This window comes from Cygnus olor, chromosome 5 (assembly GCF_009769625.2).
Source record: "Cygnus olor isolate bCygOlo1 chromosome 5, bCygOlo1.pri.v2, whole genome shotgun sequence".
Classification (NCBI taxonomy): domain Eukaryota; kingdom Metazoa; phylum Chordata; class Aves; order Anseriformes; family Anatidae; genus Cygnus; species Cygnus olor.
Window position 1 is genome coordinate 34283270 of NC_049173.1, and position 26562 is coordinate 34309831.

Below are 26562 nucleotides of genomic sequence, written 5' to 3' on the forward strand. Positions count from 1 at the left end.
CCTCTGTACTTTTCCACTTCTTACCTCCATTTTGGACTTAATAACGTTGATTTCCCTCTCCATCTCTTCATGTCTTCGAATAAGGTTTTCCACACTTTCTACATCTTTCCCATAATCCAGTGCTTGTATCAGTACACTCTGGAGGGGCAGGGGGACGTGTAAATGGTAAAGATGACACAAAACAAAAGGGTCATATTTTAATTATTTCAAATTGTTTCCTTCTTCCCTTCTGTTTATTGTCATCTGAATGTTCTTATTGTCTTTTTAAATATTAACAGAGCACTTTATGTCTGCACTCTTTAAAGAGATGGAACAAGAACTTTGAATAGTCTCAATCCTGCTACTGAGCATTCACATGTAAAACAAAGACAGGAATGCTTTATTTCTTAATCGTTATTTTATTTTTTTTCCCATAGATGAAAATAGCCCAATAGTTCCCATTTAGTTGTGGCGTACAAATTTGCATGACTGTGCATTTCATGAAATATGGAAAAAAAATAATTCTCAGAATCCTAGCAGAAACGAAATCCCAGACAATGAAGAAATACATTTGTAGAAGTTGTTATAAAAATTTCAAACCAATGGTCTTGTAACTTGAAGTAGTCGTATTACATATTTGGCTACTGACTTACAGTTCAATAAACAGCTTTAGTTACATCCATGAAATCATTAGTTTTTATATAGCCTTTTTCTTCTATTAATCTCAAAATTACAATCCAGAATAGGCATTTTTACCTCCATTTTCCCATGTCAATTAATATAAATCTGAGAACTCACCTTCTCAGTAATTCTCTCTGTGATATCATCAATTTCTCTGATTAAGGCATGAATCTCTAGGGCTCCCTCTAACTTCTTCCTGTATGCATTCAGGTTACCACGGAAACTGTTCCACCTTTTATTGGAAAGAATATTTTAGGGGTGTATTTCACAGGTGAGAATTTGCACAACTGAGTTTCATGAAGCTCAGATCTAAGCAAAAAGACTAGATTTCTGAGCTACATTGTGACTGAACCGCAGTTTCTCACAATAGGGGACATAGCCTAGAGATAAAGCATTAGTCTGATCAAGCTATTTGGTTATATTTGTTCCAAGTTTTCAGGATGGGATATAGGTTAAAAGCTAACAAGTCCTGATGCAGTTTCTTTAAACTCTCAATAATCTTACAATCCCTACCTTCATGCTTTTGGTTCTTAGCTAGTGGACTGTGAAGTAGCAGAATCATAGAATGGTTTGGATTGGAAGGGACCTTACAGTTATCATCTAATTCCAAGCCTCCTGCCATGGCCTGTTTCCATATTCTAGTTCCATATTCCATATTTCTAGTGGAAGCCAACCTTCCACTAGATCAGGTTGCTCAAGAAACAATATGCTTCTTCACCAGGGCAACATCTGTACGAACAGATGGAAGTGTTTTAGCTTCATGGACGTAGTCTGTAAAGTACTGTGAAATAGCATGTCTGTCTCCAAGGCTAGACACATGACTTTGGCTCTGCTGGATTAGAAATCCTTCTGGCTAACTGCTCCTAGAGTCTTGAAAGGCAGCTTCAGTGCGTGAAGTTTGGTAGTCACGACATTAAAGAAAATACATATTGCAACTCCTTCACTTATCTCAGCCCAGCCCGCCTAAGATAACTTATCTTCCCTTTCTGTTATTGCTTTACACAGAAGATTTAAAAGCACACTCACTTTTCATTGAGCTGCTTCCGGCGCTGATATATTGTCCTTGTCTCTTCCTTGTTTTGTCTCTCCAGTTTCATGGCCAGGGCATTGATAGCCTTGATGTGAGCATCATCTACTGTTGTCTCCTTCAAAGCGAGAAAAGGAACCAAGGTATGTGTTCAAAATGTTTGTGACTGAGTCTGACACATGCAAAACAACAATAACAGCAACAAGCAATTTTTATACCTTGCTACAAGAAATTTCAGACAGCTCTACTATCGTACTGCTGTTATCAGTCCCAAGTGAGCAGACAGTGCAGGCAAGAAAGAACACTAGTAATGATACACTGTGTAATGACAATACATAGAATCAGCAATGATCTAGGTCTAGATAAGAACTCTCAGAGCTTCATTTCTAAGCCAGGCATTCTATCAGAGGCTCATGTGTTGAGGAAACACAGCTGCAGCTGCTAGTTACATAGGTGGCTGCTGTGAAACAGCTGATGTGTGGCAGATTGTTCCTCTGTCAAAAAGGTAAGTGGCTTGTAGCTCTCCACTTTTTTTCTAGATAGGCTTCTGTTCAGAAGTTCCTTAAAATCTATACAGCCCTGAGAAACCCAGACAACCCATAAATTGGATTGTAAGGTGTGTCATTGCTTTTTATTCTAAAGCAACATCACTGTATTTTAAAAGGTATGTTAAACCTTTCAGGCAACTTGCTTCCCATGTAGCATATGCACGACAGAAAGGATAATATTTGCACAAATACTCTGTACTATAGTGGATAATTCTTCTGGTGCATGATGGATAGCCAACACTGAACACTGCTCCAGGATTCAGAAACATTCTTTATTTTTGTAAGACCAGTAAATCACAGGCTTAGTGGGGAGACATTAATCACTGGTGTAGTAGAAGCACAGCTGCCACATACCAGCAAATTTTTATTGAAGTATTTACTCCATTTGTATTTTATTTATGCTATATCCATACCAACATGCACATTTCTACATGTATTTCAGTATTATACACAGCCACAAAGTAAACAAGAGAAACCAGAAGACAGACATATATTACTTTTTTAGAAACCTTGCAGTCTCCTCTTCTGGGAGCTAGCAGCATAATATGTCGGAATATGAGTAGAAAATCTGGCGGCCATCAACACGGGATAGTTGATCCCCACCCTGCTCTCAGCCTTGTCTAGTTGGGAAACCTAGACTGGATGGATGTACACACTGTGCCAGGACCAGCCTGCTTCTCTTCGTGTCACCCTATAAAGCATGGTATAATCAAGCATCAGCTATGGTGGTATCAGTCTCAGCCTTTTCCTGTAAGAATCACGTTTAAAGTGGTACAGGAGCAGTGGCTACAAGCTGGCAGAAGCTCTGCCTTAGTCAATGGAAAGATTTATTTTTTCAGTCTTATGCTGACTAGGGCACCATGCTGTTTCTGTCTCTTTCACCATCCTTCTTTTTGACTGGTACAACCTGTAGCACAACCCTTGCTCCCTCCCCTAGCTCACGGTTCAGCTGGTGAGGACTGAAGGGCCAATGAAGGTCCCTTTACTCCCCTGATTCTGCGGTACTGAATCTTGAGTATTTTGGCTTTCTGCCCAGATCTGGTACTGACTCACTGCCACAGGAAATCCTGTCAGGCTCTGGAGAGCGGAGCTCAAGGTTTTCTTCCAGGTGCCAGGCATATCTATGCTTTTATTTTGTGCAGAAGAGGATTGTCGTCTTCTGCTATTAGGCAACAGAAAGAGAAGATGGGAGCTGTCATTACGTAACTGGTAACTAGGATAACAGGCAAATAGGATAAAGAGCATATTAAGAGAGAACATTAGAGTAAACCTCACTCATGAAGTCCTAACAGGCCTCTTTCCAGACCTTCCTCAGAGTTTTCAGACTAGCAAGGAGGGGAAAGGAGAAATAAAGGAGGGAAATGGTGAAAGTGGTCAATTTACTTTAAAGGTCTCGTTCACAGAAGGCTTATACCAGATTTCAGATTCAAACAAACATTGCTGAAACAACTATTTTTAATCCACCTTTGGGTGGAACTCACTATGGCTTGCAGACCACTTGAAGCAAACTGGAAATTTGCTCAAAACTTAATTCAGACTCACACAGACAGCTTTTCAGCAACGTAATGCAATCCAAAATTTTAGGTTGCATCACAAGCACCTGATGGCTCTGTTTAGACATCATCAAAGCAGAAGGCACAATGATGGAAACCAGTATCCATTTCAATAGCTTACAAAGTGGCAATGCTTCCTACCTCCCTGATCTTTCATCTCCTCAGGGTACTGGAACTGTATTTACTACCTGGATATGTTGCTGGGCTGAAAAACTAACTGTTGCTTTCAGCCTTACAAGGAATATGGAAACAAGCATGGAAAACCTCTTACCCCTGATGTTGCTCCACGGAACTCATTCAGCTTTTTCATGAGCTGAAGGCAGTGCTCATAGTCATTTCCCACATCACCTATGTTAATCATGACTTCCTGGGGAAAGAAGCAAACATTCAGGCTAAGAATACAAGAACACAATACATGCCAGTACTTATGCTGATGCAGTTAAGTTCTGTGATGTTCTCTACAAATCATTGACCTATAACTTCTGAAGTAGTCTCTTCTGATTTTTAGATAATCATGAGACTTATTCTCAACTTCTTTTCCAATCTATTACTGATTATTAAACAGCCTATGAATGAAAACTTAGTGGATAAAGTGACTTCCTTCACTGCTACAAAGAGGAACTTTCAGATTTGATACACAATGAAACTGAATGCCAGTTACCAAATGCTTCAAGTCCCTTCTATTTTAAGTGTGCTTTTAGACCTCCATTTTGACAGAGACACACAAGACCACCACCGACAACATCAATTTCTTTGTGTGTACATTTTACATGAGAAGATGTGCTAATACTGTCCAACCAACTCTGGCACAGAAACACTCCAGAAAGTTTTTAGAAGCCTTTGGATTATTCCTTCCATATTGTCTGTAGAGCACATCACAATTCTCTCATGCAAAAGGCACTAAGAAAATGTCCTGGAAGATGAGACATTTATCACACGTTCTTTGCAAGATAGCAAGACTCTAGTGCACTGCTTGGGTTAAATACTGGAGTTCGTTTACCTTCTCCCTGATCCAGGCTTCCACCTGGTTCACTTTCTGGAGAAATTCCAGGAAATCCCGGCTATCCTCCAGCATCTTTCCACGGGCAGCAACAGCTCTCTTTAACTTCTCCCAGCGCTCCTGAAGCATGCGGACTTGGTGACGGATCTCCCCTGATTTTGGGTGGCCTTTTGATACCAGGGCTTCTCCTTTCTTCACATTCAGGAGAGGGGATTAGAAATGATGGTTACTACTGGTTACTACTAATTTTTAACACAATTACCGTTTTACATGACTTTTCTAGGAGGACTCTCACTTTCCTAACCTGCACAATAAATTACTAATGTAATTTCTCAGGTCTCAAATAATAATGCTCAATAATGCCTTATGTCTGGAGGGAATCAAGAACAATAAATTTAAATATTTGCCTGCCAAAGAGAGCTATTACAGATGATTGTGCCCTTCAACTGTGTGATTTCCCCAGTATCAATGAGTATGTTCAGCTACTGGGCATGAAATCCTATTTACCTTTTGTAGGAGTAATCACCCCAGGCAAGGAAGAAGTTGGTGATATCTTTCTATTTGGACAATAAGGAAAGATAGAAGTCCCTAAGTCCCTTGGAGAGAGAAATTAAGAAACCCCTCTGTTGTAAATTAATGGCATTCTATTTCCATGGCATAGAAACTGGGTTCTTCTCACACACGTAGAAAAATTGATAAAGAGCTGATGAACAAGTTACCCTTCTTTCTCATTCCATCTTAGATATCCTGCAGTAATCTGTAAAAACACTAGCAGAGTGTGAGAGTTACCTTATTAACAGCTGTGATGATTTCTTCATTCGCTAGAATCTCTGCCTCAAAGACTTGATGTTTCTGCAGCAGCTTCATTTTGTCCTGCAGATTGCTGGGGTCTTGTATGGAAGGATCCTCTAGTTTCTGCATGCGCTCACTGATCCAGTTTTCTGCCTGCAGCAGTGTGAAACACCTGAGTTAGCATGACAACTACATGCCATCCTGGGGCCTCCTCCCAAGACATGTCATTATTCAGTGCAACTGCCTGTGCCTGGGCTAGGTAGATTGAGCTGGGAGCTGACAGACACAATAGCTTTCCAGTTTCTGAACTATTCTACTTGACAGGAAATAAAAGCAGGTAGGAATGAAAATCATTTTTATCTGACCACAAGAATAATGAAAAAATTCCTTGTATACCCAAAATTTTATCGCAAGCCATAAATATATTAGTCAATATTCTAGATTAGGCAGAGAGGATCCTTGAGAAGATATGCAGTCTTAACATGGTAGACATATTTAAAATGAGCTTGTGACAACTGGGTCTTGGATTTAGGGCTCTGAGTTTCATCTCCTTCTTTGTCATTGACCTACCTGTAAACTAGGTTAAGATTCCTGTAAATTCTGTGCCTCGCCTATAAAACAGTGCTAAAATTCCCTCGATTTCAGAGATGTTCTGAGACCTAAATGGAAAATGTGAAGCAATAAAGCCTTACTGATGTGTTGAAGCACTAGTTAGTTTGTTTGAAAGCAAATACAAGTCTATTTGTTTTTACACTTCATAAAATTCAAAATATCCTAGTCAGGAACATCAGATTCAGACCATCACGTGAACCATGAGGACTAATAATGCACAGGTTACATGCTTCTCTTAGGAAATTCTTTCTTAGGGGATTTAAATGTATGCAGAATAAAATGGACAACAGGGTAGTGACCTTACTGCATTTTTTTAAAGTTAGCATAACTTCAGCACTTAGCACTGACAGAAGTATTTTCTATCCATCAAAGCGCACAGCTGAACACTTGACATACACTGTAACTGATCCCACTGTCCTCAGACCACTGAAGTACCCGAATGTTTTGACTACAGAAGAACAGCAAATTGAAGCCAGCTTCATCAGTTTCAAAGCGTCTTGGCTGTCCTTGTGGAACTGCTCTACACACACGCAAGAACTGAAAACTGGAAGATTTTCTCAGTTAATTAATGATTTGAAGTGTTGTTTCAGCTGCTGAAATTCTATAAACAATAACAGAAATAGCTTTCACTAGCAGCACACTCTCCAGAAACTATTTCCCTCCAAAGTACGTTTAGAGATTCACACAGAAGCCCTATGCCTTCTGTCAAGGTTGCCCGGGACAGCAAACTGTCATCTGCTGTTTTCATTTCTGACACCCTCCACACAAGCTAGGGCCTTCTCCCATTACCCAGCCACACATTAACACTTTAAGGTCAATTTCACTGACTTCTCATTTAAATGGGAGAGGCGCATCCATGCAGTTAGGCTGAGAAACCAGTGGATCCCCTGTACATTGCTACTCAGAGGGTGATTTCTCTCCTAGTTTTTGTTTTTTTTTAATAAGTAAGGGCTTAATGGCAGACTGAACAAAACTTTAAAAATCACATTTGCAGTCTTAGTGACTTGATTTGTTCTCAGGCTTACTTAGGATGGCTCTAGAGAGCGAGAGATCTTTCTCCTGGCTCCATGTCCATATTCAGATGTAAAGCAAGGCTGATCTGTTTTTCTAAGATCTTTCTATGGAATGCCTTATGGTTGAATGGACAAACATTTTCACTTCATTGAAGACAAGGACAGTGAGACCAGTGTAATACTCAGTGTAGGTACATGGGAACAGTCTTATTTCTATGGGACTCAAAAAAGCATGCCCACTATCAATTTAGAAACTTACATTTTCAAAGTATTAGTTACTGTAATCTCAAAAGGACAAACTGCTTGTAAATTACACTGATTTTCAATAACAGAAATATTCAAAATATATACAGAGCTGTGCACATTCCAAGCATTTATAATTCTCTCTCACTCCTCTGAAACAAATAAGTAAATGTTATTTATTCTCTTGTATAGAGGGCGAAAGGGAAAGCAATTTAAGTGCCACTAATATAATGAGCAAGTTTCAGAGTCAGCATTAAAACTCAGAGATGACTTTAGAAGTCAAGACTTTCAACTTTATGATCTTTCCTCTGCAACAACTTAAATAAATACATATATTTCTAAGTAGCAACCTGCTCATTTGCCTTCTACGTTAAGACTGAGGTGTATAGGATTGACTGTCCTATTGTCTAGGACAGTCTAGGATAGTCTAGAAGTCTAACTTCTGTGGGACTAGAAGAGTGACAGTTTCTAGGAGAGCGTGTCCTACCCTGTGAGCTGCAAGCACATGATATCCTGAGCAAGTCATTGCAGGTTTTGTCTAGAAACAAAGTACTGTGTGCTGAAAGTGGTACAAACTGCAGCAGCTAGTTTAGCTTTCTAAGTAGACCGTATGACATTGGGCTCTATTCTGGCATCAACAATCATGGACTATGTTGTCCTGGTATTGATGTGTGTAGCTGTCCGCGTAATTCCTTCTAGAAATTAACTAGGAGACTTTTAACTATGACAACGATCATTACTTTCTGCTGACAGAAAAAAAAATAAAAAATTGTTTGATCAATAGAAATTACTTACGATGACTGCAGGAGGGAGAATTTCCAGGGGAGTGGGATCTGAGCTATGGGACTTTTTCTCCCAAAAAGTAAGAGTAAGCAATGACCTCAATGATTTCACAACTAAATTCAAACTCTTCTCTGCAATTTAACTTTCCTTTGGGGACTATGCTCATAAATGAACCCATACACACCCAGAACATCATTACAATCAAGTTAAACATTCCATTCTACTCACCAAAGAGGAAGGGAGATATTACCACAAAATTTTTTTTAATTTCTTGGTGGCATTCACATTCTACAGTGGTAGGCAATGAATTTAGACTGGCGGACTAAACAAGTAGCTTGAGAGCAAAAAATCCCTACAGAACTCTTGGCTGAATTAATGTGGAGAAATTGGCTGAGAAAAGGGAAATATTCCTCACTATACAAGACAGACGCTGTGCTAGCATGTGATTCGAGAAAACAGAATGAAGGAGGACCCCAGCCCAAGCACTGCTGACAATTACAGAGAGATGGGAAGCAATGAAGAAGTATTCCTAGCCAAGGGGTTGATTGTATCTCTAGGAGGGCAGTCACAGTTTCTCCACCAGAAAGGGTGTTTGCAGTTATGGGACCTTTCCTTCAGAGGTACATTGCTCTTTTAAAAATATTAGCATTGTGCAATGCACTGTCCAGTCCATCCTCTCCCCTCTGCTAGTCCACAAGGTGGACCAGCTGTCATTGGTGGGCTGGTTCATGTGATAGGAAAGGTATGACCAAATAATACAGGTTAATATTTGACTGTAAATAATTCCTGATAAAGTTTATTTTAAAAAGCAGAGTGCAACTCTGGCTCTTTAGTGTAGCCAAAGAAGAGGGTATTTAAATATTTTATTATTATGGTGGGAGTTCCAAATCTATTGTGCTACAAATGGAATTTAGCAGCCATTTATTCCTTAGATTACTTTTTTATTTGTTTGTTTTTAATTTGGTTGTCAGCAGCAACTGTGTTAAAAGCCTTTGGAAACAATCCTAATTTGAACTGTCAGGACATGTGCCTTTTTTGTGGGCTGGGAGGTGACAAGTACCTGCAATTTTTCTTTAAAACATGCAGGATGTTCCAAAAGATACAGCAGCAGAAGGGGTGTTTACCAGACCATCAAGAGCGTTTGTAAGTGTCCCTCCGGGTCTGTGTGCTGTTGTTTATGCCAGCACACTGGATGCTAGCACATTTTTCAGTCACACACATTGTGCTGCCCTTTGAAAGACTGATCTGTTATGTTTTTCCAACAGTGGTGCCAGGAGCTGAGCTACTTGGTTACAGCACTAAGGCCAGAACAGGAGACAGAGACTAACTAATGTTCTGCAGACTAGCCTACAGTAGCTGAAGAGCCATGCTCACTTAAAGCACTGTTTTGAAGGCCTTCAGTGAACATCCACTAATAAAGGTTGGTGCCCTTGCCATGTTGGTTTCTACTTTGTATTTACTCTAACATCCCTTTCTTTCCTACCAAAGGAAACGTAAGCTGGCAGTTACCTTTCCATGAGCTTTATTTCAGCAAAGCTCCTGATGTGTAAAGTAGCTCTAACGGGCACAATGCCACGATGATGGTATAGAAGCAGCAATGTTATTGGCTCACCTACCCCTTTGTGTGAAAGCACAGCAGTACAGGAGTTGCCATACCAGAGCAGATTATCAATTCATCTAATCTCTGGCAAGAACAAACACTTCATTCAACAGAGGTAGGCAGTTCCCCTCCCTTCCATCCTCATACCAGTCTAAATCCCTCTTACCTCTGCCAAGTTCTGGTAGAAAAGTGCTAGAAGAAGAGCAGTCTGCAGCTTGTCTCTCCTGCTCTGGGAGAGATCCTTGATCTGCTGCTTCCTCACAAGAATGGTGTTTAGTTTGTGCCGTATCTGTAGCCCATCCAGTCCACCATCCTTTTCTAGCCTGCTTGCCTGTTCTTGAAGAGACATAATCTGAGAAAGCAACAAATCTGAAGTCACATTTATGCTTTCACATGGTTTGAAACAAACAAACAAAACAGAACAAAAAAACAGGCTCTTTTCCATACCTAAAAGACTGTCTTTTTTGCTGGAAAGATCCAAGAATGTTAGGGACAGGCTTACCAGCAATCCCCCCAACCTCACCCGGTACTATGACACATCTACGACCTCCTTGTTATTGGTCTCTGTAACACATCATGGCTACTTAGACGAAAAAAAGCTGTTGCTACAGGAGTCCTTATCCCATTAATCATATGGTGCAAGGAGTGATGGAGCAAGCCTGACCCTCATGGATGCTCAGGTTTTATTACTTTGTGGAAATCAGGTGTTGGGAGATAGCTCTCATCATGAACAATCAGCCTAGCAGGGAGCTGGCACAGGGCTGTGAGCTCATTCCATCTGGGGAAGCCAGGCACAGCCCCAGGTTTGAGAGTGTAGCCTTAGCATGGATGAATTACAGCTGCTGGCCAACTGCCATGCAGATTCTTTTATGTATGGGTGAACAATTCAGCATCTTTTCCATAGATGCAAAGAGGGCAGACAATTTGGTACAGACATTATACAAAAAATATATATGTGAATAATGAGTCAAACCATCCAGTTTGAAATACTGTATTTTACTTGCTTTAAAAGCCACTGTTTTTCTGTGAAAAAAATGCAGAAACTTCTGGTATCCATAACACGCTGTATGGTCTGCTTAAAATATCTGCTCTGGTACATCCCAGTATTTGATTTACTAAGTGGTTTTCCTGTCTACTTCAAGACAATATAGACAGGATTTGGGCATGGATAGTTTAATACTTTTTTCCACTCCTCTGCCTCTTATTTCAGTAAGATCCCACATTTTTTCTCTGGCTCGAGTATATCAGGCATATCACACCTGTTCAGCGATTTAACCTGTTGCCATATTAAAAAAAAACACCACCACCACCACCACAAAAACCCACACAATTATTCCAGCTCTTTGATTGGTAGAATATTCATGTTTGGTTACCATACCTTCTCATCCTGTGATGCCAGTAGCTTCTCGAAAGCCTCATGTTTTCTAATCAGTTGCTCTACTTCATCTACAGAGCTTCCAAGGTCACTGCTTTTCAAATAAACCTACAAAAAAACGTTTAATATTTTTCTCAGTGGATTAAATATCACAATCTCAGTTCACAAATGTGAGGGGAGATACTAGCTCTACAGTTGATAATTGGAAATGAAATAGTGGAGCTCCATGGTCTTGAGCAAGAAATACAATAGCAAGCCCAACTAAGTAAAGCGACCAGTCACTGCTTACCATGATCACTAAACCACAAGGCTGTGAATTCAAGATGTCTAAGCCATTCTTGTAATCCAAAGCATGTCTGATAGATGTCTGTACGGTTTCTTCTTAGGAGACATCCAACAGCAGAGACTTTGCAGTCTCCCTTGGTAATTTATTCCACTGCTTCACTATCTTTCCTATTAACAAGATTTTCCAAATATCTAACCTGAAAATGCACTGCTAACACTTCACCTCATTACATGCTGCCCTCTTCATCACAGAAAGGAAATGAGTCCTTTTACATTTGCTTCAGTCTTGCACATACTTGTAGGCTCTCTGAATACTTGGATTTCTATCTTCTGTAGTATAAAGCTACCCTGATCAGATCAATCGTTCCACAGAGGCTGTGTCTTCTTGACTTCTGATTATTCTCATTGTTCTCCTCTGGGTTTTCTCCATTTCCACTTATTCTGAAATGTTGTTCCTACAACTTTATGCAATACTTGGCTGAGGCTGCCATAGTGAAGGCAGAAGAGAACTGCTGGTGCCTTTCAAGCTGTAATCATCCTCATGCATCTGCGTATGGTGCTTATCCTTTACTCAATACCTTGAACTCAAGTTCACCCTGTAATCTATTATAAGTTTCCAGAACCTTTTCAGAAGAACTGCTATCAGACCAGCTTGTCTCCATCCTGTATTTATTCAGCTGATTATTCATGAAAAATATCATAACTTGCACCTCTACCAAGTGCATTACATTCATTATTTTTTCAGGACTTTTTTCCAACTTGCCTGCACTAATTTTATTTGCTGTCTATCCTGTCACATTCTAACCTAAGAAGACCTAAGTATAAAATATGAAAGGCAGCTTTAAAGAAACTGACCTCTGCTCTATTCACTTTTAAAACTATTAGGACATTTTATATTAATCCATGTACATCTCTAATGCACCATGGTGTTTGTTAACTCCTTCCTGGCACTAAGAAAATTGATTACACAATTACTACCATGCATTCTGTCACTAGTTAATGTTTTCTCAGATGCAAAAGAAAAAACAACGTAGTTATGTATTGGCAACAAAAAAGAAGATATTCTGCAGGTTAGTAAGCATTTATGCTTTTCCTGTGGATTTAATTGCCCACAATCACTTCCCTTATTTAATTGTGAGATAATGGCAAGAAAAAACAAACAAACAAAAAAAAACAATTGTATGCTCTGATAAGACATAAAAATTACTTGTGGACAAGATTTACAGTGTAGTGAACACAAATGAACGGAATTTTGAAATTCAGTCTCCTACAAGGGGCTGCATTTTTCAGCTTGGACATGGCACTGTGTGATCAATTCTGTGAGCTAATGGAATTATAAATATTTGGAAAAGGATGAGAAATTCCAACCAAAAAACTACCTGGGTAAAGTGCAGAGATGGAAGAAAGATTTGAGATCAGTGATGTAGTGTGAAAAAATTAAGCAGCACGGAAAGAAACAGAACAGAATGAGCGAAACAACACAACAGCTAATATTTTCAAAAGAGGACTGTTAAAGAACGCAGGCAAATCTGTGACTCAAAGCACAGAGGAACCCTCTGGATGTCCCCCTGCTCCCACCTGAGGGCCCCACTGGAGCTCAGCCCTGGCCCCAGCCCTGCCAGAGCTGCACTGAAGGGAGGCCTGAGCCTGGCCCTCGTGGATGGCCCAGACTGCTCTCATTACCTTGCTTTGTCACTGTGATCTCCAGCTGGTTGATGGACCTTGTTATCGTCACCACCACTTCGCTCTCCTTGGCAACCGTGGCTTAGAGAACTGACAGCTAGACTTGGCCTGACTTCCTGGTTCATTTTTGGGACTTAATGAGAGGAATATTTTGCACATACAGAAAAATGTGCAGAAGGATATCATGCCTGACCAGATGTTCAAACTACTCCATACTAATCCACTTGAAGTACCAGAAGACAGGTGAGCAAATCCCATAACAGTAATCACGGCCAGGAAGAATGGAAGGCCACTTAAAACTGGCCTACATTTTTAATAAGTCTGGTCCATAAATCACCAGGATGCATAAAGAAATACGTTATCAATAATACTTCTTCTCTATTAAATACAAATCCCACCAGAAGACAGATATTTTGTTATTCAAACTTTAATCCTTTGATCTATCCTACTCATCAAGTGTAGGAAATTGTGACAGAACTTTTTTAGAGTGTTTTTAAGGTTTGTTTTGCCCTTGTGGAAGAAAAACCCCACACATGCAGGCTCTAGGTATGTTTGTTCTACCGCTGTATTAAGCCACTTATAATTAACATCCATTTTTCACATTACAAAATTAACATCACAAAAATTAACATCCACTTTTACACTGAGGAAAAAAAAAAGCTATCTGTGGAATCTACTTATTTCTGTTTTCTGTATATAAGCATAGAGGCACATACTACATCTCTACATTTGTGTTTTAAAAGCTAAAGGCACTGTAGTCTCTCTATCAGATTTTGTGAATTATCTATCATTTTTTGTCAAAAAAAAGATTTACCTGAAGAAAAAGAAAATTCTCTTAATTTTCCACATATCACTTCAGGACCTTTATTTAGTGACTGTTAGCAGAAACTGCAAACTTTGTGATACAGGAAGAAATAGTCATTAGTTTTCCTGCTTTTATAATCTGTGGTGGGAAAAAAAGACAAGGGACATCTACTGATAAAGATGGTTACTTTGCTTGGAAAGGAGAATGGAGGCATTTGAGATCAGGGGTGTGGGACAGTGAGTCATAATCAGCTGCCACTGGAGTGCTCAGTGCCTTGCTCCTACTGCAAATCACTGTACACAAACAATACTGAGCATTCAAAGCCCCATTCCCTGAGCTGTTTCAACAGTGGGAAAAAATGCTTCTGTCTTCTGAAAACTTCATAACAGGCCCCTACAGTAGAAGCTCATGCAAATGCTCCCGAGAGCCCAGGTTTTAATACTGAAAAAAGCTGCAAAAGAAAAGTGGCTGTGTGCATTGCAGGAGAGGCTACGGCAATGTGCTTAGAAGAAACCAACCCCAGCAGCACAAGCACTGCTACCTGGAGAGCTCATGAGATAAAATGCTTCCATTTGTCCTTTAAACAGAAATCTTACTCTAGCAATTGCTAGAATCAGAACTGCAATACTTTTCATTTAAGCATTTGTTATACCAACCTGAAAGCAGCATGAAAACTGGCTCCCACACCATGATGTTGGCCCTTGGCCAATTACATCACTTTTTGGCACAGGGAATAGCCTGAGACAGGTCCCCAAACTCCTGCTTTGAAGGTGATGTGTTAATTTCAAATACAAAAACACTGCATAGCTCTCCTCAGGTAACCTACCAGGGTCTCCCACAGTACACAGCAGGTATAAACTTTCTTTCAAGTTTGTTTCCGTTATGAATCATAGCCAAACATCGGGAATTTAACTGTCAGCCACAAAAAGCACCAAAGACTTGTCCACTTGCTATATAATGGACTCATTTTTAAGTGAAGACTTGTAAAGACACTTAAAACCACAAAACGGACTTGGCTGTTTCTGAGATTTGAAACAGAACATACAACAAGTAGCCAAGTTATTAACAGTGTGAAGGACAGAAATGGAGGTTTTAACTCTATTTCAAATGGAGTTTTTCACTATTTCTGAGCTAACTGCAGAGATTCAGCCATGCTGTCACAATAAGACCTCTTCTGTATGAGTTAATACAGAACTAAATGCAAAGTGCATCTCAAAACAGATGTTCCTTTTAAATAAAATAGCACTATGTATACACTTATGTGACAGCACAGGTCTGCTCTACCTTTTGGAGAAATACTAAATGAAACATTTTAGTCATTAGGATAATTCTGCTCTCTGGATGGCACAACTTCACATTCATACAGACACACTGGAAGCTGCCACAGTCCTGTAAGATATCTGTCTTCCAAGAAATGTCATTTTTACAACTCTAGAAGAAAAAACTATTTTAAGTATTTGCGTGAATCCACTCCCTTCTCCTGTTTCTGCTCTTCACAGTATAACAAGCTTAACATATTTTGCTCCCCACTGCCTGCCCTGGGCTTGCTGCTGAGGTTGCTGGAACTCCACTGAAAATTTTTGATCTCTAAGCATGCACTAAAGGCCAGAATTACTCCCAGACATAAATGCCTTCACTTCAAGTATGTAATCAAGTCCAAACTCTCTGCCCAGACACATGACAACAACAAGGTTTGATTTGATCTTCTTCTGATAAAAGTAAATACAAAACAAAAAGAAAAAATAATTACATTTGCTTTAGCAAAGTAAATATATGTACTTAATACTGAGATAACATATAGCTCATGACTAAGTTATACTATGCTTCGTTCCAGGAAAAGTTATGGTTATAGTATGATACTTTGCTATACGTGAAACAAAACACACCAAGTTGTTTATAAAAAATACATGCACCTTTTCTATCATACTGACATCACTGATTTGTTGGCCTCTCATTTCACAGCACAAATGCAAAATTCTAATTTTAAATGTATTAAAATTTTTCTTCCCCCCTTCCCACCACATGCTATCTATTCAGCATAAGAATATGATTATCTGGTATTGGAAAGGTATACGGGAGAAATACAGACCAGTCAGTGTTTGTTTTCCCTTAAGTGTTACAGTTACATCCTCTGACCTATCCCATGCGTCAAAATTCCCAAGCTCTGCCCCTATCCTGTAAGTGGTAGGTGTTAGACCAGAATCCTATGCCCTTACAACATTGTCATTAAAATATTTACTTACAATACATTTATCCAAAGGCAGATTAAATTCCTCTTAAAATCCCCTTAGTTTCACCACTAGAGACTTTGCTGGGACGTCCAAATTTGACAAGCAATGGAAACTAAATTCCCCTCTTTTCCCTCAGGAAAGGGCGGTATCTCTCTTTTTCAAAGGGAAAAATTGATTTCTTCCTGCACACTTAAATATCTGGCTTTTAAAAACAAGGATTACGTTAAAAGTTTACAAACCCAGGAATTAACCATTTAGAAATACAGCACAATATGACAAATGAGAAAATAAAAACAGTGTAACAGAATAATGTAAGCAAAACTACACTGAGGATTTGTCCCAGGTCCTAGACTGACCAGCAGAGAGGAAAACCAGTTATTGGCTCTAAAGTCTTGAACCTTCAAAGTGTTGAGCACTACAGCCCAATTATGCAAAACCTGTAAGTACATGCACAGCATTGTGCATGTCAAGTTGACAGCAGTACACAAATGGTTAAAAGGGAACACTTGTTAAGTGCTGGATCCGATCAGAGCACTCAGCTTCATTTAGGATGGACCAAGCAGCAACTGCAGCCTTGGTGACAGCAGAACAGGAGTAGCTTTCTGATTGCCCCTAAAGTCATCTTACAGGCAGTAGGAACAGGGCAGGAAGCATACAAGAAGGAATCCAAATGGCTTGATTAATGCAACTTAAAACTTATGTTTGCAAATGTTCCTAGAATGGAATGGAAATCTTCACCACTCTCCTCCCAGATCCAAAGGACGCAATGTTGACAGCAATAGATGGACACCATGAACCCTCTGTGTGTCTGTGAGCTGAGGACGCTGTGTGAGTTGGTATGTTTGTCAAAAGGTCATCAGGGCATACACTTTTTAGGGTGCAAGTTTCCTGGGAAGGCCTCAAACCAGATCTTGCCCAGTGCTGCTGGGTGGAAAGCAATCCTGAACAGCAAACTGGATTCACTGATAAAGAGAGGTCAGCTCCAATCCCCACAGGGTGAAGAGGTGGACCAGCTATATTGGAATCATGTGTTCTGATGAAGATTGTTGGACTTGGGCTTCTTCTAAATTCTCTTACCACCTGGATAGGCACTGCAGTCCAAGGGGTGGCAAGTATCAGGGTGATTTTGGAAACCTTGTGGTGAGCAGGTGTTAGCCCATCACATGGCATCTTCCCAAACTCTGGCCTTGATGAAGGGTGGTTCTGAAAGACAATCAGCTCAGGATCTAAATCGTTGCTTGTAACCTCATTCCCATGAGCTGGATTTTCTCTTCCAGTCAGCGCAGCAGGGGACAGCCAGATATCTCTGGAGACAGACTCCTGGGGAAAGCCAGGATACTTAGAGGAAGTCACATGAAACCTCGTGATTTGAAGGGCTGGAGACCCACCTGAAGGGAAGCCTGGTTTTGGTTTCTGGGATCCTGTTGGGAGACCACCCGGTGTTTCAGGCACCTTCTCTAACTGTGGCATGAGAAGACTTGAATGAACATGATTGCTTCCACGGGAATCTGCTCGAAAAGGCTTTACCGTCAAGCTGCAAGTTGAAATGTAAAGCTTCATTGAAGCATGGAGGTCTGGCATTTGGACATTACACTGACTACAGCCTTGTTGAAGTGGGAGAGAATCACAAGGTTCCAAGGATGCATGCCGATTTTTGCTGTGGACTGTTGAAACAGCCGGAATAGCAGACAGATCAACATCTAGGCGTGATGTCCAGCTGGGTGGAGCTTTGCAGGAAAGAACATCGGAGGGCAAAGATACAGCTAGCTTCAAGGGATTGTTTGTTTCAGGAGAAACATGATGAACGCTTCTATCTCTTTCTGAATATTGCTTGTAAGATGCAGGTGTTGACCAAGTGCCAGAACCCCCATATCCACGGCCCTGAGGGTCTCTGGGAGGACTGGAAAACCTGGATATCTTATCAGAAGGATCAACACCGTCAGTGGTGTTCCCAAAACCTTTCCTCCGGTCTGTGTGTGCCAGGACGACATCTAGCCTTGAACAATAAGCTCCAGAAGATGCACTGCTTGGTGATGACGCACTGCTTGGTGATGAGCTGGCACTTCCTGGAGCCATCTCTGCAACTGATTGACCAGTGGGAGGATGCCAAGCTGATGCTGGCATCTTTTGGAAAGGCCCGTCCCGCACAGCAGATTCAAAAGGAGGAGGTGGGGTCATTTTGCTGGAAGACAGAATCACTTCTGCAGTGGAGACATAGACGTGTGCAGATGAAAGTTTGCAGTCCCTGCATGACATTCTGCAGCTTAGTCCTAAACGATGCAAAACCAAAGCCACAAAAGCTTGCCTTTTCCCCTGTTTTTAAAAGAAACTCCTAATCCTTTTTCCTTTGGTACTGGAAATTTCCATTCTTCTTCTGAAGCAAAGGAATGAGAGCTTAATAAACTTTCTCCAGGAAAAAAAATGATTAAAAAAAATCCACATTCAAAATAAAACCACATAGCTCTTCTAGTACTGCTACCACCACCTATCACGTCTGCAAAGTGATATGAGAGTGGGATGGGCAGAAAGATAAATTACGGAGCATGAGGCTCTGCTCCCTGAGTGTTCTGACTGAGTGAGACTGCAGACAGAGTAGGAGGGAGCCAAAAATGCTTGCCAGAGACAGCCTGTGAATTTGCTGTTATTTCATCCATGAAAAAAAGGAAAGCAGCTAACCTGAGCAATGCATCTGCTGCTGTGAAAAGATTAGAAAGGCACAGAACGTACAGGACGCTGCTTCTGCTCAAAGCAAAAATGATTTTTTTCTTCCTTCTCTTTTTCAGCTGTTGCTTGTCTGCACTCCGAATGGCAAGATCTCAGTTTGCAGGTCTTAGGAGAGTTTCCTACAACAGTTCCATGCAATGGCACAACTGAATTAATAATAAAAATAAATAAAAAAAGATAGATGTTTGCCTAATTTTCTCCACATGTGCTCTATTTTCTTTAGCATAGAACAATCCTAGACTAAATTCTGCCGAAATCCTTCGAAGGTTTAAGTAACTTGGATGTAATATAAGATGCTGGCATGAAGTCAAACCTGTCACACTGGCACAGACAGCGAATGAGAGAGCAGTTCTCGGTAGCAGTTCTTAAACACTCCTCTGTTGCCTTCTTTCTTCCCCTGTGCCTTGCTGCTGGGAGAGACTTGGTCTAAGGCACATGAAGTTCTGGGAAAACAGGATCCAATAATTATGGGATGACAGGAGCTGCTCTATACACACATTTTGCAGATGTCTAACAGCAAAATGCATGTGACTTGACACGAGCGTTGCCTTGAACACAGAAGTCAGAAGAAACACAAGGGGTGGAGAGATTACTTACATTTCTTTGCCTGATGGGAATTCTTTTTGAATGCATGTTTGCTTCTGTCCATTCTCAAAGCAACAAATGACAAAATTCCCATTGGGAAAGTGGTTTGGGAGTTTTCAATTGATGTCTTGGCTGAATACTTTTTGAAACCACATTTGAAAGGGCTCCTTTCCTACCCTCCTGCCTATCTCCCTAGGGAGCAAGTCTGCGTCACTATGCAGCCATAATTTAACTCCATATAGTAGTAACAGAGCTCCATCCAAACATAATAGATTCCCCTTTCAATTGTTCTTCAAATGCAGAGAAGTAAAATACAAAAAGTGAACTGAGAAACCTCAGTTCACTGTCTGATTGTATTTATTGATCCATAAGGCAAATGGCAGCACCTGCAAAAGCTTTGTAGTTCTTGATATTCCTCCCTCATTCAGATTGGAGTTTGGCAGCTCGGGAATAACCTGTTTGAAGAATTATGACACAGAGAGACAAGAGAACAAAAGAAATACAGGAATTCCAGCTGTAGATGAATCAAAATAGCATTGGCATTTCATTTCAGGGCCAGGCTAATGCACTGCATATTAAGGTAGGAGTAGAAGGAGTAGAATCCAGAAGGCAATTCCTTTCTGTTCCTCCATGAATAACAGAAAATGGTCCTCTTCTTGCAATAATTTTCTTTACTGGTTCCATTCCATAAATTCTTCAAAAGATACAGTTTAATTTGTATGCAAACTTGTAGTCTCTGGCTTTTCATCAGTGCAATAGCCTAAGCTTGCATCCCTCTCTATTTATACTCACTGTGGACTGACACTACCCTGGACTTTGAGGTGATCACCAACATTTCCAGGTCTCAAAGCAGTAAAACTGACTTAAAGTCAGCAAAATGTGGTTCAAAATGAACAGGGAGCAGTGGAATTTGTGAAGTATGGTTTAGATGTGCTTTCACTAATACTCCCCGGTTTGGAGGCAAGCTGATGTTCCTGGGCAGCTGCCTAAAAAAACCAAGATGGCAAGAATGGACATGAGAGGAATGAGTCATCATGATGGAAGAAAATAATTCCTGAAAGGAAAGCTGTTCACAATATTGGCCTAATTAGTGCATCCAGGAGTAGTGTGTGTTGAAATGCTCACAGCTCATTGAGGATCTCTTCGTTTGCCTCTCTAGAGATGAACAAATCCACCTAACAGCACTTACACATTTTCTGGGCTAAATCTAAACACCAAACCGTAAAAGTCTCTTCTAGACACTGCGATAGCTTGGTGATAGTAGGGACAGTGTCAGTGAAGGAGACATGGCTGACTATGATATCCAGATTACCAATTTAGAAATCCACAGTGTTCTGAAATTTCCCTGGTAGACTTCAGGTAGATATTTGGTCACTAATTTCAATTTCAGAGACATTTGTCTATATGGTGCATGCCACTGTGACTTACTTTTCTATTTTAAACCAGTAACTCTGTCAGCATAAAACTGTCATTCTTGTCATGCACATACCTCTCACAAAAGCAATAGTTCTTCAATCAGTTGTAATCTCCAGAGGATTAGATATAAACAGAAATGAGAAACAAAAACGTTTATGAGACTTCTTTCCATAGCTAGCACGTTCTTTCCAACCTCAGCCTTCTTTTTTAATTTTTGCTATTATTTTTTTAAATTGGTTGCAGAGAGCAGTGAAAGGAACATAAGGAGCATACAAGGATTGTGGCTCCCTTATTCTCTACACCTGCACAGACGAGACCAGTTTGTCATCATGCCTCTCTGTTTATTTTCTTGTCATTCTCCATGACCATAAAATGCTGTCTGTGCAAAGGGATGCTGGGAGGGACAGCCCATCCACACCTTACTACTCTACTTTTTGAGCATTTACCCACAATGAGAACAACTAAGTACCCAGATCCTTGGAATTTCTTAGAGAAAATGCCACTAGAGAAAGATTCTGAGAACAGAGCTGCCCATTATGTTTCTCAAAGTCACAGTCTTCATTCTCAAGCTTTGCTTTGGCTGAAGAAACTTGTGGTAGAGGCAGACACTGTGGCTGACCCCACCATGAGAATTTACCCAGTCTATGAAGAAAACCCTTTTTTGTGTCAGTCTACCTCACAGCATGCAGCAACAGTAAGTTCACCTGAACAAAAAAGTAATGTGAACTGCAGTTTACCTGTACAGAATATGCTGGGAGCATACTGAAATTGCCAGGTGCAACCCTTTTCATGTAAGTATAATATAGTCACAATCAGGACTCTTGACTGAGGGCGAGAAGAAACACTAGCCCATAGCAGCTATTGTATATATTTACCTCTGAGGTATGTACAGCAAAGCAGATGCCGTAGTCACAGTGCCTCTGCATGCTGGCTCATCATGTTTCACGATAAGAGAAAGAATGCAGTTGCCAAAATTTTGTGGAGTTTACATTTTCCCTGAGGATGCTGCCCATGTAGGAGTTTAGCAATGTCATGTCACTGCTTAGAAGGGAATCGAGAGAGATATGATACAAATAGTGCCATTTGTTAATTAAGTAACAACTAAACATTTTAATTGGTAGAACTATATATTATTTTATTTCAGGAACTTGAAGCTAGGTTAAATTCTCTTGGTTTCATGTCTCAGCACAAACTCAGAATGCAGAATGTATTTGCCAAATATACCCCTTGTAGGAAATCATAAAGATATGCAGTTCGTACAAGCAAGAAGAAACAGAAGAAGGCTCAAAGCTCACATGCCCCAAAGGGTTAAGAATGGGCATGGCACAGTTCAGTGCCACTTTTCCAAAAGGTTTAGTGTCAGTGGCAAAGCACTGGTGGGAATCAGAGAAAAATTCAGCACAAACAGAAAAACACTATTTTATGCTGCCAGGGGTCTTGGAGAACTAAGAATGATTTGTCCTGAATAAGAAATGATGTTGAGATACAAACTCCTTCAGCTTTGCTTCAACCCTTCAGTTTGGCAGCCTTCATCACATCAATATGATTTGTAAGACAAGTTTCAGCACAGTTACAGCAATCTATCAACTCATGAATTTGCACAGAGTGACTGGAAAGGACACGATTTCTGCGCTCCCAGTTTTGTAACAACGAATGTCAGAACTCTAGCTGAAACTATTTAGATAATTCCCATGAAGCCAGGGAAGTTCAAGAAAGAGGAAAGACACTTTAATATTGGTGAGAGCTTCAAGAGCTGCAAAATGATCATACAAAGAACACCTTGCTGGCTTTGCATTAACTATATCAACCCTCTCTTTTCAAGGGAGGCCTTTTCCCACTAGTTCATCTTTCTCTACTACATCAAACAGAAACTACTATTCCTCATGGTCAAATTCTTTCACAGTTGTTCTCCACACTGTTATCAACTCCTTTGCAGACTGAGAAGTCAGTTCCTTCCTGTTCCTGGATTAACTCTGACTGTCAACATCCATTTTGCATTAGTTACATTTCCCCAGCACTTTCAGCCTGAGAGGAGGTTTCCAGCAACACCTGCAAAGCAATCTTTTTGTCCTTTTTCAGACCCTCTTTACAATTCCTCTTTTTTTTCTGCGGCCTACAAAACAATCTGCCAGTGATTAAGCGGTTGGTACGCTAAGATCTCTCCAAAGCTGACTAATACTGGACTGTTGTCTCCCTCTTCTGTCTTATATGTTAGCTCTGACATTTATTTGCAATTAGTTAGCTTTGAGGCAAGGACTATCTTTTTGTTTCTATTCCCCACCCCATAAGAAAGGGAGTTCTTGGTAAATTGCTAGTCTCCAGATACCATAATGCAAGTAAAAATAAAGAGTGTCTTGTCTATACACAGACCCAAGAATTTTAAGTGGTAGGTGCACAGTAATGTCCCTTTTAGTCTGGAAGAGTTTGAAAGCCAAGAGTCTAACTTCTTGTTTCAAGTTTATAATTCACATACCTCTTGTGAGTTCAGAAGCTTGTCCAGGTGATTCCAATCCTTGTAGAACATTTGTTCTTGATGTACTTTCTCCAGCCACTTCTTCTTCTTTTTCCACTCACTGTATACATTCTCCTTCTCTTCCAACAGAGACTGTAGTTTCTGCTGAATCTGAAAACAATTTCCAAAGAAAGACTCATGTTGGTCTTTATACCCCATGGACGAGGGTAAAGTGGTAGGAAAAGGATCAAGTGGAGCGTTGGATAAACTCCTAAAATTGCACCAAAATTATCAAACAAAGAAAAGTTGAACAAGTTCCAGCACTTGTATTTGGGCAGAGAGATAATCAGAGAGGTGCCTCATCTCAGAAACAGAGGAATGACTGTTACAGCACACATGGTAGTACAAGCCAAGAACAAATAAAGGTAACTGTTTCTCAAGTGTACCTTCTGGAATCAAATCCTACTTCTCCATTATCTTTAGTCATAACAGTGCAATTATAGTACTTCAGATTGGGATAGGACAGATACTTAAATAAATTGTTAATGTAGCATATTATGCTATATTCTGCTAATATATATCTTAATCTTAGATTTTTCAACTTTCAAACTCTGTATATCCACAGATCTTCTATAAATGATTATCTCTGCATTTTGTCTACAGGCAAACTAGATTCCTAGTTACTACAGTTATACATTGCAGCATTTGATGAATTTTCAGGATTAGTCAGATGGAAGAATAATTTGCATGAACTCCACAGTCTTCTGAAGATATTCAAGTGATGTTATTGAATTGCTGGGGAGAAGTAATCTAGTAGAAATAATACTATGAAAATTTTAGGAGCTGTCTGTAATGAGTAAACAAGCATTTTCATTTCCATCTTTCATGTCTCGGGAGTTAATACACCAGCATAAATGCTACTACAGAAAATATTCCAACTGTTTTAAACTCTCTGATGTGCTTGTTTTCATTTTTTGGTTGACAGGTCTTTGTCTAGTCTGTCTGGTATGGATTTAGAACTGTGATATGAAACAGTATTTGTGTGAAAACCCAGTTTGGGAAGCGTGTAGATTTATCTCCACTGCTCAGAACATACCAAGCTTCTCCAATAAGCCCAGCTTTGCTGTGATGGGCCCTCAGGAGATGTTAGCACTCATCTACTGGTAAGGTAGGAAATGGAACAGATGTTTCTTTGCCTAATTAACACACAATGGCTACACAAATGTAGGTCATGCATATTAATATGAGTGCATACATGCATTTGTTTGCTTACAGTACTGTATAGTACAGAATGATAGTTACAGTTGTGTTGAGCAGCTGAATGTGCTTGACTTTGAACTCAAAGGAATTTCAATTACCTCTTTTGATCCTATTTCCTCATCCTGCAAGAGTGACTGTCCTAGCTGTACAACATGATTATACTTCTCTTCTCGTGCTTCAATCTCTGACAGTAGCTGTTGATGCTGGGTAAGTCTCAGACTGCTAGTAGATAGGTCCCGAATAGTCTCCTTGGCTCTCATTTCCCTTATTATTTCTGCTGTCCATGAGAAATAGTCCCACACCTAGAATCCAAGAAAATGTGAAAGTTGAGGTTAGATCTCCAGCTTGGGTTATCAGACAGGAAAATCATAGCCTGATGTTAAACTTTAAGTGAATAAAATGTAATAAAATTACAGAAATGAAAGAAAACATTTAATTAGACCTTATAGCACTGCTATGAACTTCAGCAAGGGAGGATAACACGACTACAGTAATTTCTACGTACCATATTAAATCATACATGATTTGTAATGTCATAATCATACTGTGTCGTATCACATCAGTGACAACATTATAACATTTATTGCCCTTTAGTCCATCATTCCCTAAGCATTTCTCACAGTTATTCCTTCACATATGATTAAACAATATATCACCCTACATTTCTGTGCATTAGTTTTGGCTAAACCGAGTCCACTCAAAACTCAGATAGTAAACATATTCAAAAAATAAAAGAGAGAATTAGAATTTTCAGGTGAAAAACAAAAGGAGCACACTAATAAAGGTGGAAAAAAAGGCATGTTACAGTTCAGAAAAAAGTGTTTAAGCGTATCAGGTATGCAGATTTAGCTTGTGGAACTATGACAGATTCACATAGAAACAATTCTGGAAGGAAAAAGGATGTAGTGCTAGCTTACATTTAAAATCTGACGAACCAATAAACACATTTACGGTATCTTAAAATATCTGAACTATTCAGCTGAAGCAATTATGACCAAGAAAACTCTTTAACAAACCTCTGAGAACTATATTTGGATTGCAACTGACAAAACTTGTGCAAGTAAAAATAATTTGACATTTTTGGTGAGCTTTTTTTCTGTACTTGATTTATGGCACCTTCATCAGCCCACTTTATGTATCATTTCATTAAAAAAAACCACAGGAATGCAAGGAGCTGTATGGTAGATTGTATGGAATGATTAAGTTTAATTAAGTTTCATTCTAGTTTGTGTTTGGATTAGTTGATTTGATTCTTAGGTGGTGAATGGTCTTTTAGTTTCTTAGTGTATTTTAGAAGACTGTTACGGACAGTAAGTGCTGAAGGAAAACGCTCTTTTAGTGCAGAGAGCTAAAAATTTCTCCTGTGAATAGTTGCTGGCTTTTCCACTGAAGTAAAATACATAATGGAAATAGCTTCTTGCCTATTCCATTTTACCAATGGATTTTATCTCTATCATTAAAATCTGGTACAGCTCAAAGCTGGTAGGGAACCAGCCAGACAGGAAGGAAATAGTTTCAGAAAAGGACCACAAAATTGAACTTGGCCAATTTGGAGATTCTGAGAGTTTAGGCTTTAAACCAAGATACTTATTTTCTATAGCCAGGGAACATCAATACTCAATGACTTCCTCGTGACTACCGTTCTTTCAAAGGGGCCCACATAGTGCACATGTTGGTGTCATTTTGACTTACAGAACTGTAATTCATGCACAGCTCAGTGTCACTGAACACACTGACAGTGCACTTGGCACAGTGCAAATGTCTAAGACTCTTTGAGATTTAAGCTAAGCATTTTGAAAAAAAAATCCATACATCTCAGAATACTTAATGCAAATGAACTAGTCAAGAGCCAACAAGACATTATTGGACTGACAATGCCAGCAATATTTAAGGATAGACTCAGCATCAGTCCACA

The 26562-nt window shown here is 39.8% G+C and overlaps 1 protein-coding gene and 1 long non-coding RNA gene across 2 annotated transcripts in view; one reads left to right on the forward strand and one right to left on the reverse strand.

Annotated features, from left to right (window-relative positions):
• Positions 1 to 26562, reverse strand: part of SPTBN5 (spectrin beta, non-erythrocytic 5) — a 99393-nt gene that overhangs the window by 29600 nt on the left and 43231 nt on the right. The window contains exons 35-44 of the mRNA XM_040558009.1: positions 24746 to 24949; positions 23409 to 23558; positions 11210 to 11314; positions 9998 to 10183; positions 5578 to 5733; positions 4789 to 4980; positions 4060 to 4155; positions 1687 to 1805; positions 778 to 892; positions 25 to 138 (exon numbers count right to left, since the gene is read on the reverse strand). Coding sequence (XP_040413943.1) covers positions 25 to 138; positions 778 to 892; positions 1687 to 1805; positions 4060 to 4155; positions 4789 to 4980; positions 5578 to 5733; positions 9998 to 10183; positions 11210 to 11314; positions 23409 to 23558; positions 24746 to 24949 — 1437 coding nt within the window. The remainder of the gene's footprint in view (positions 1 to 24; positions 139 to 777; positions 893 to 1686; positions 1806 to 4059; positions 4156 to 4788; positions 4981 to 5577; positions 5734 to 9997; positions 10184 to 11209; positions 11315 to 23408; positions 23559 to 24745; positions 24950 to 26562) is intronic.
• Positions 7209 to 9986, forward strand: LOC121070382. The gene is made up of 3 exons (XR_005820042.1): positions 7209 to 8851; positions 9318 to 9374; positions 9497 to 9986. It is a non-coding gene; the product is annotated as an uncharacterized LOC121070382 (long non-coding RNA).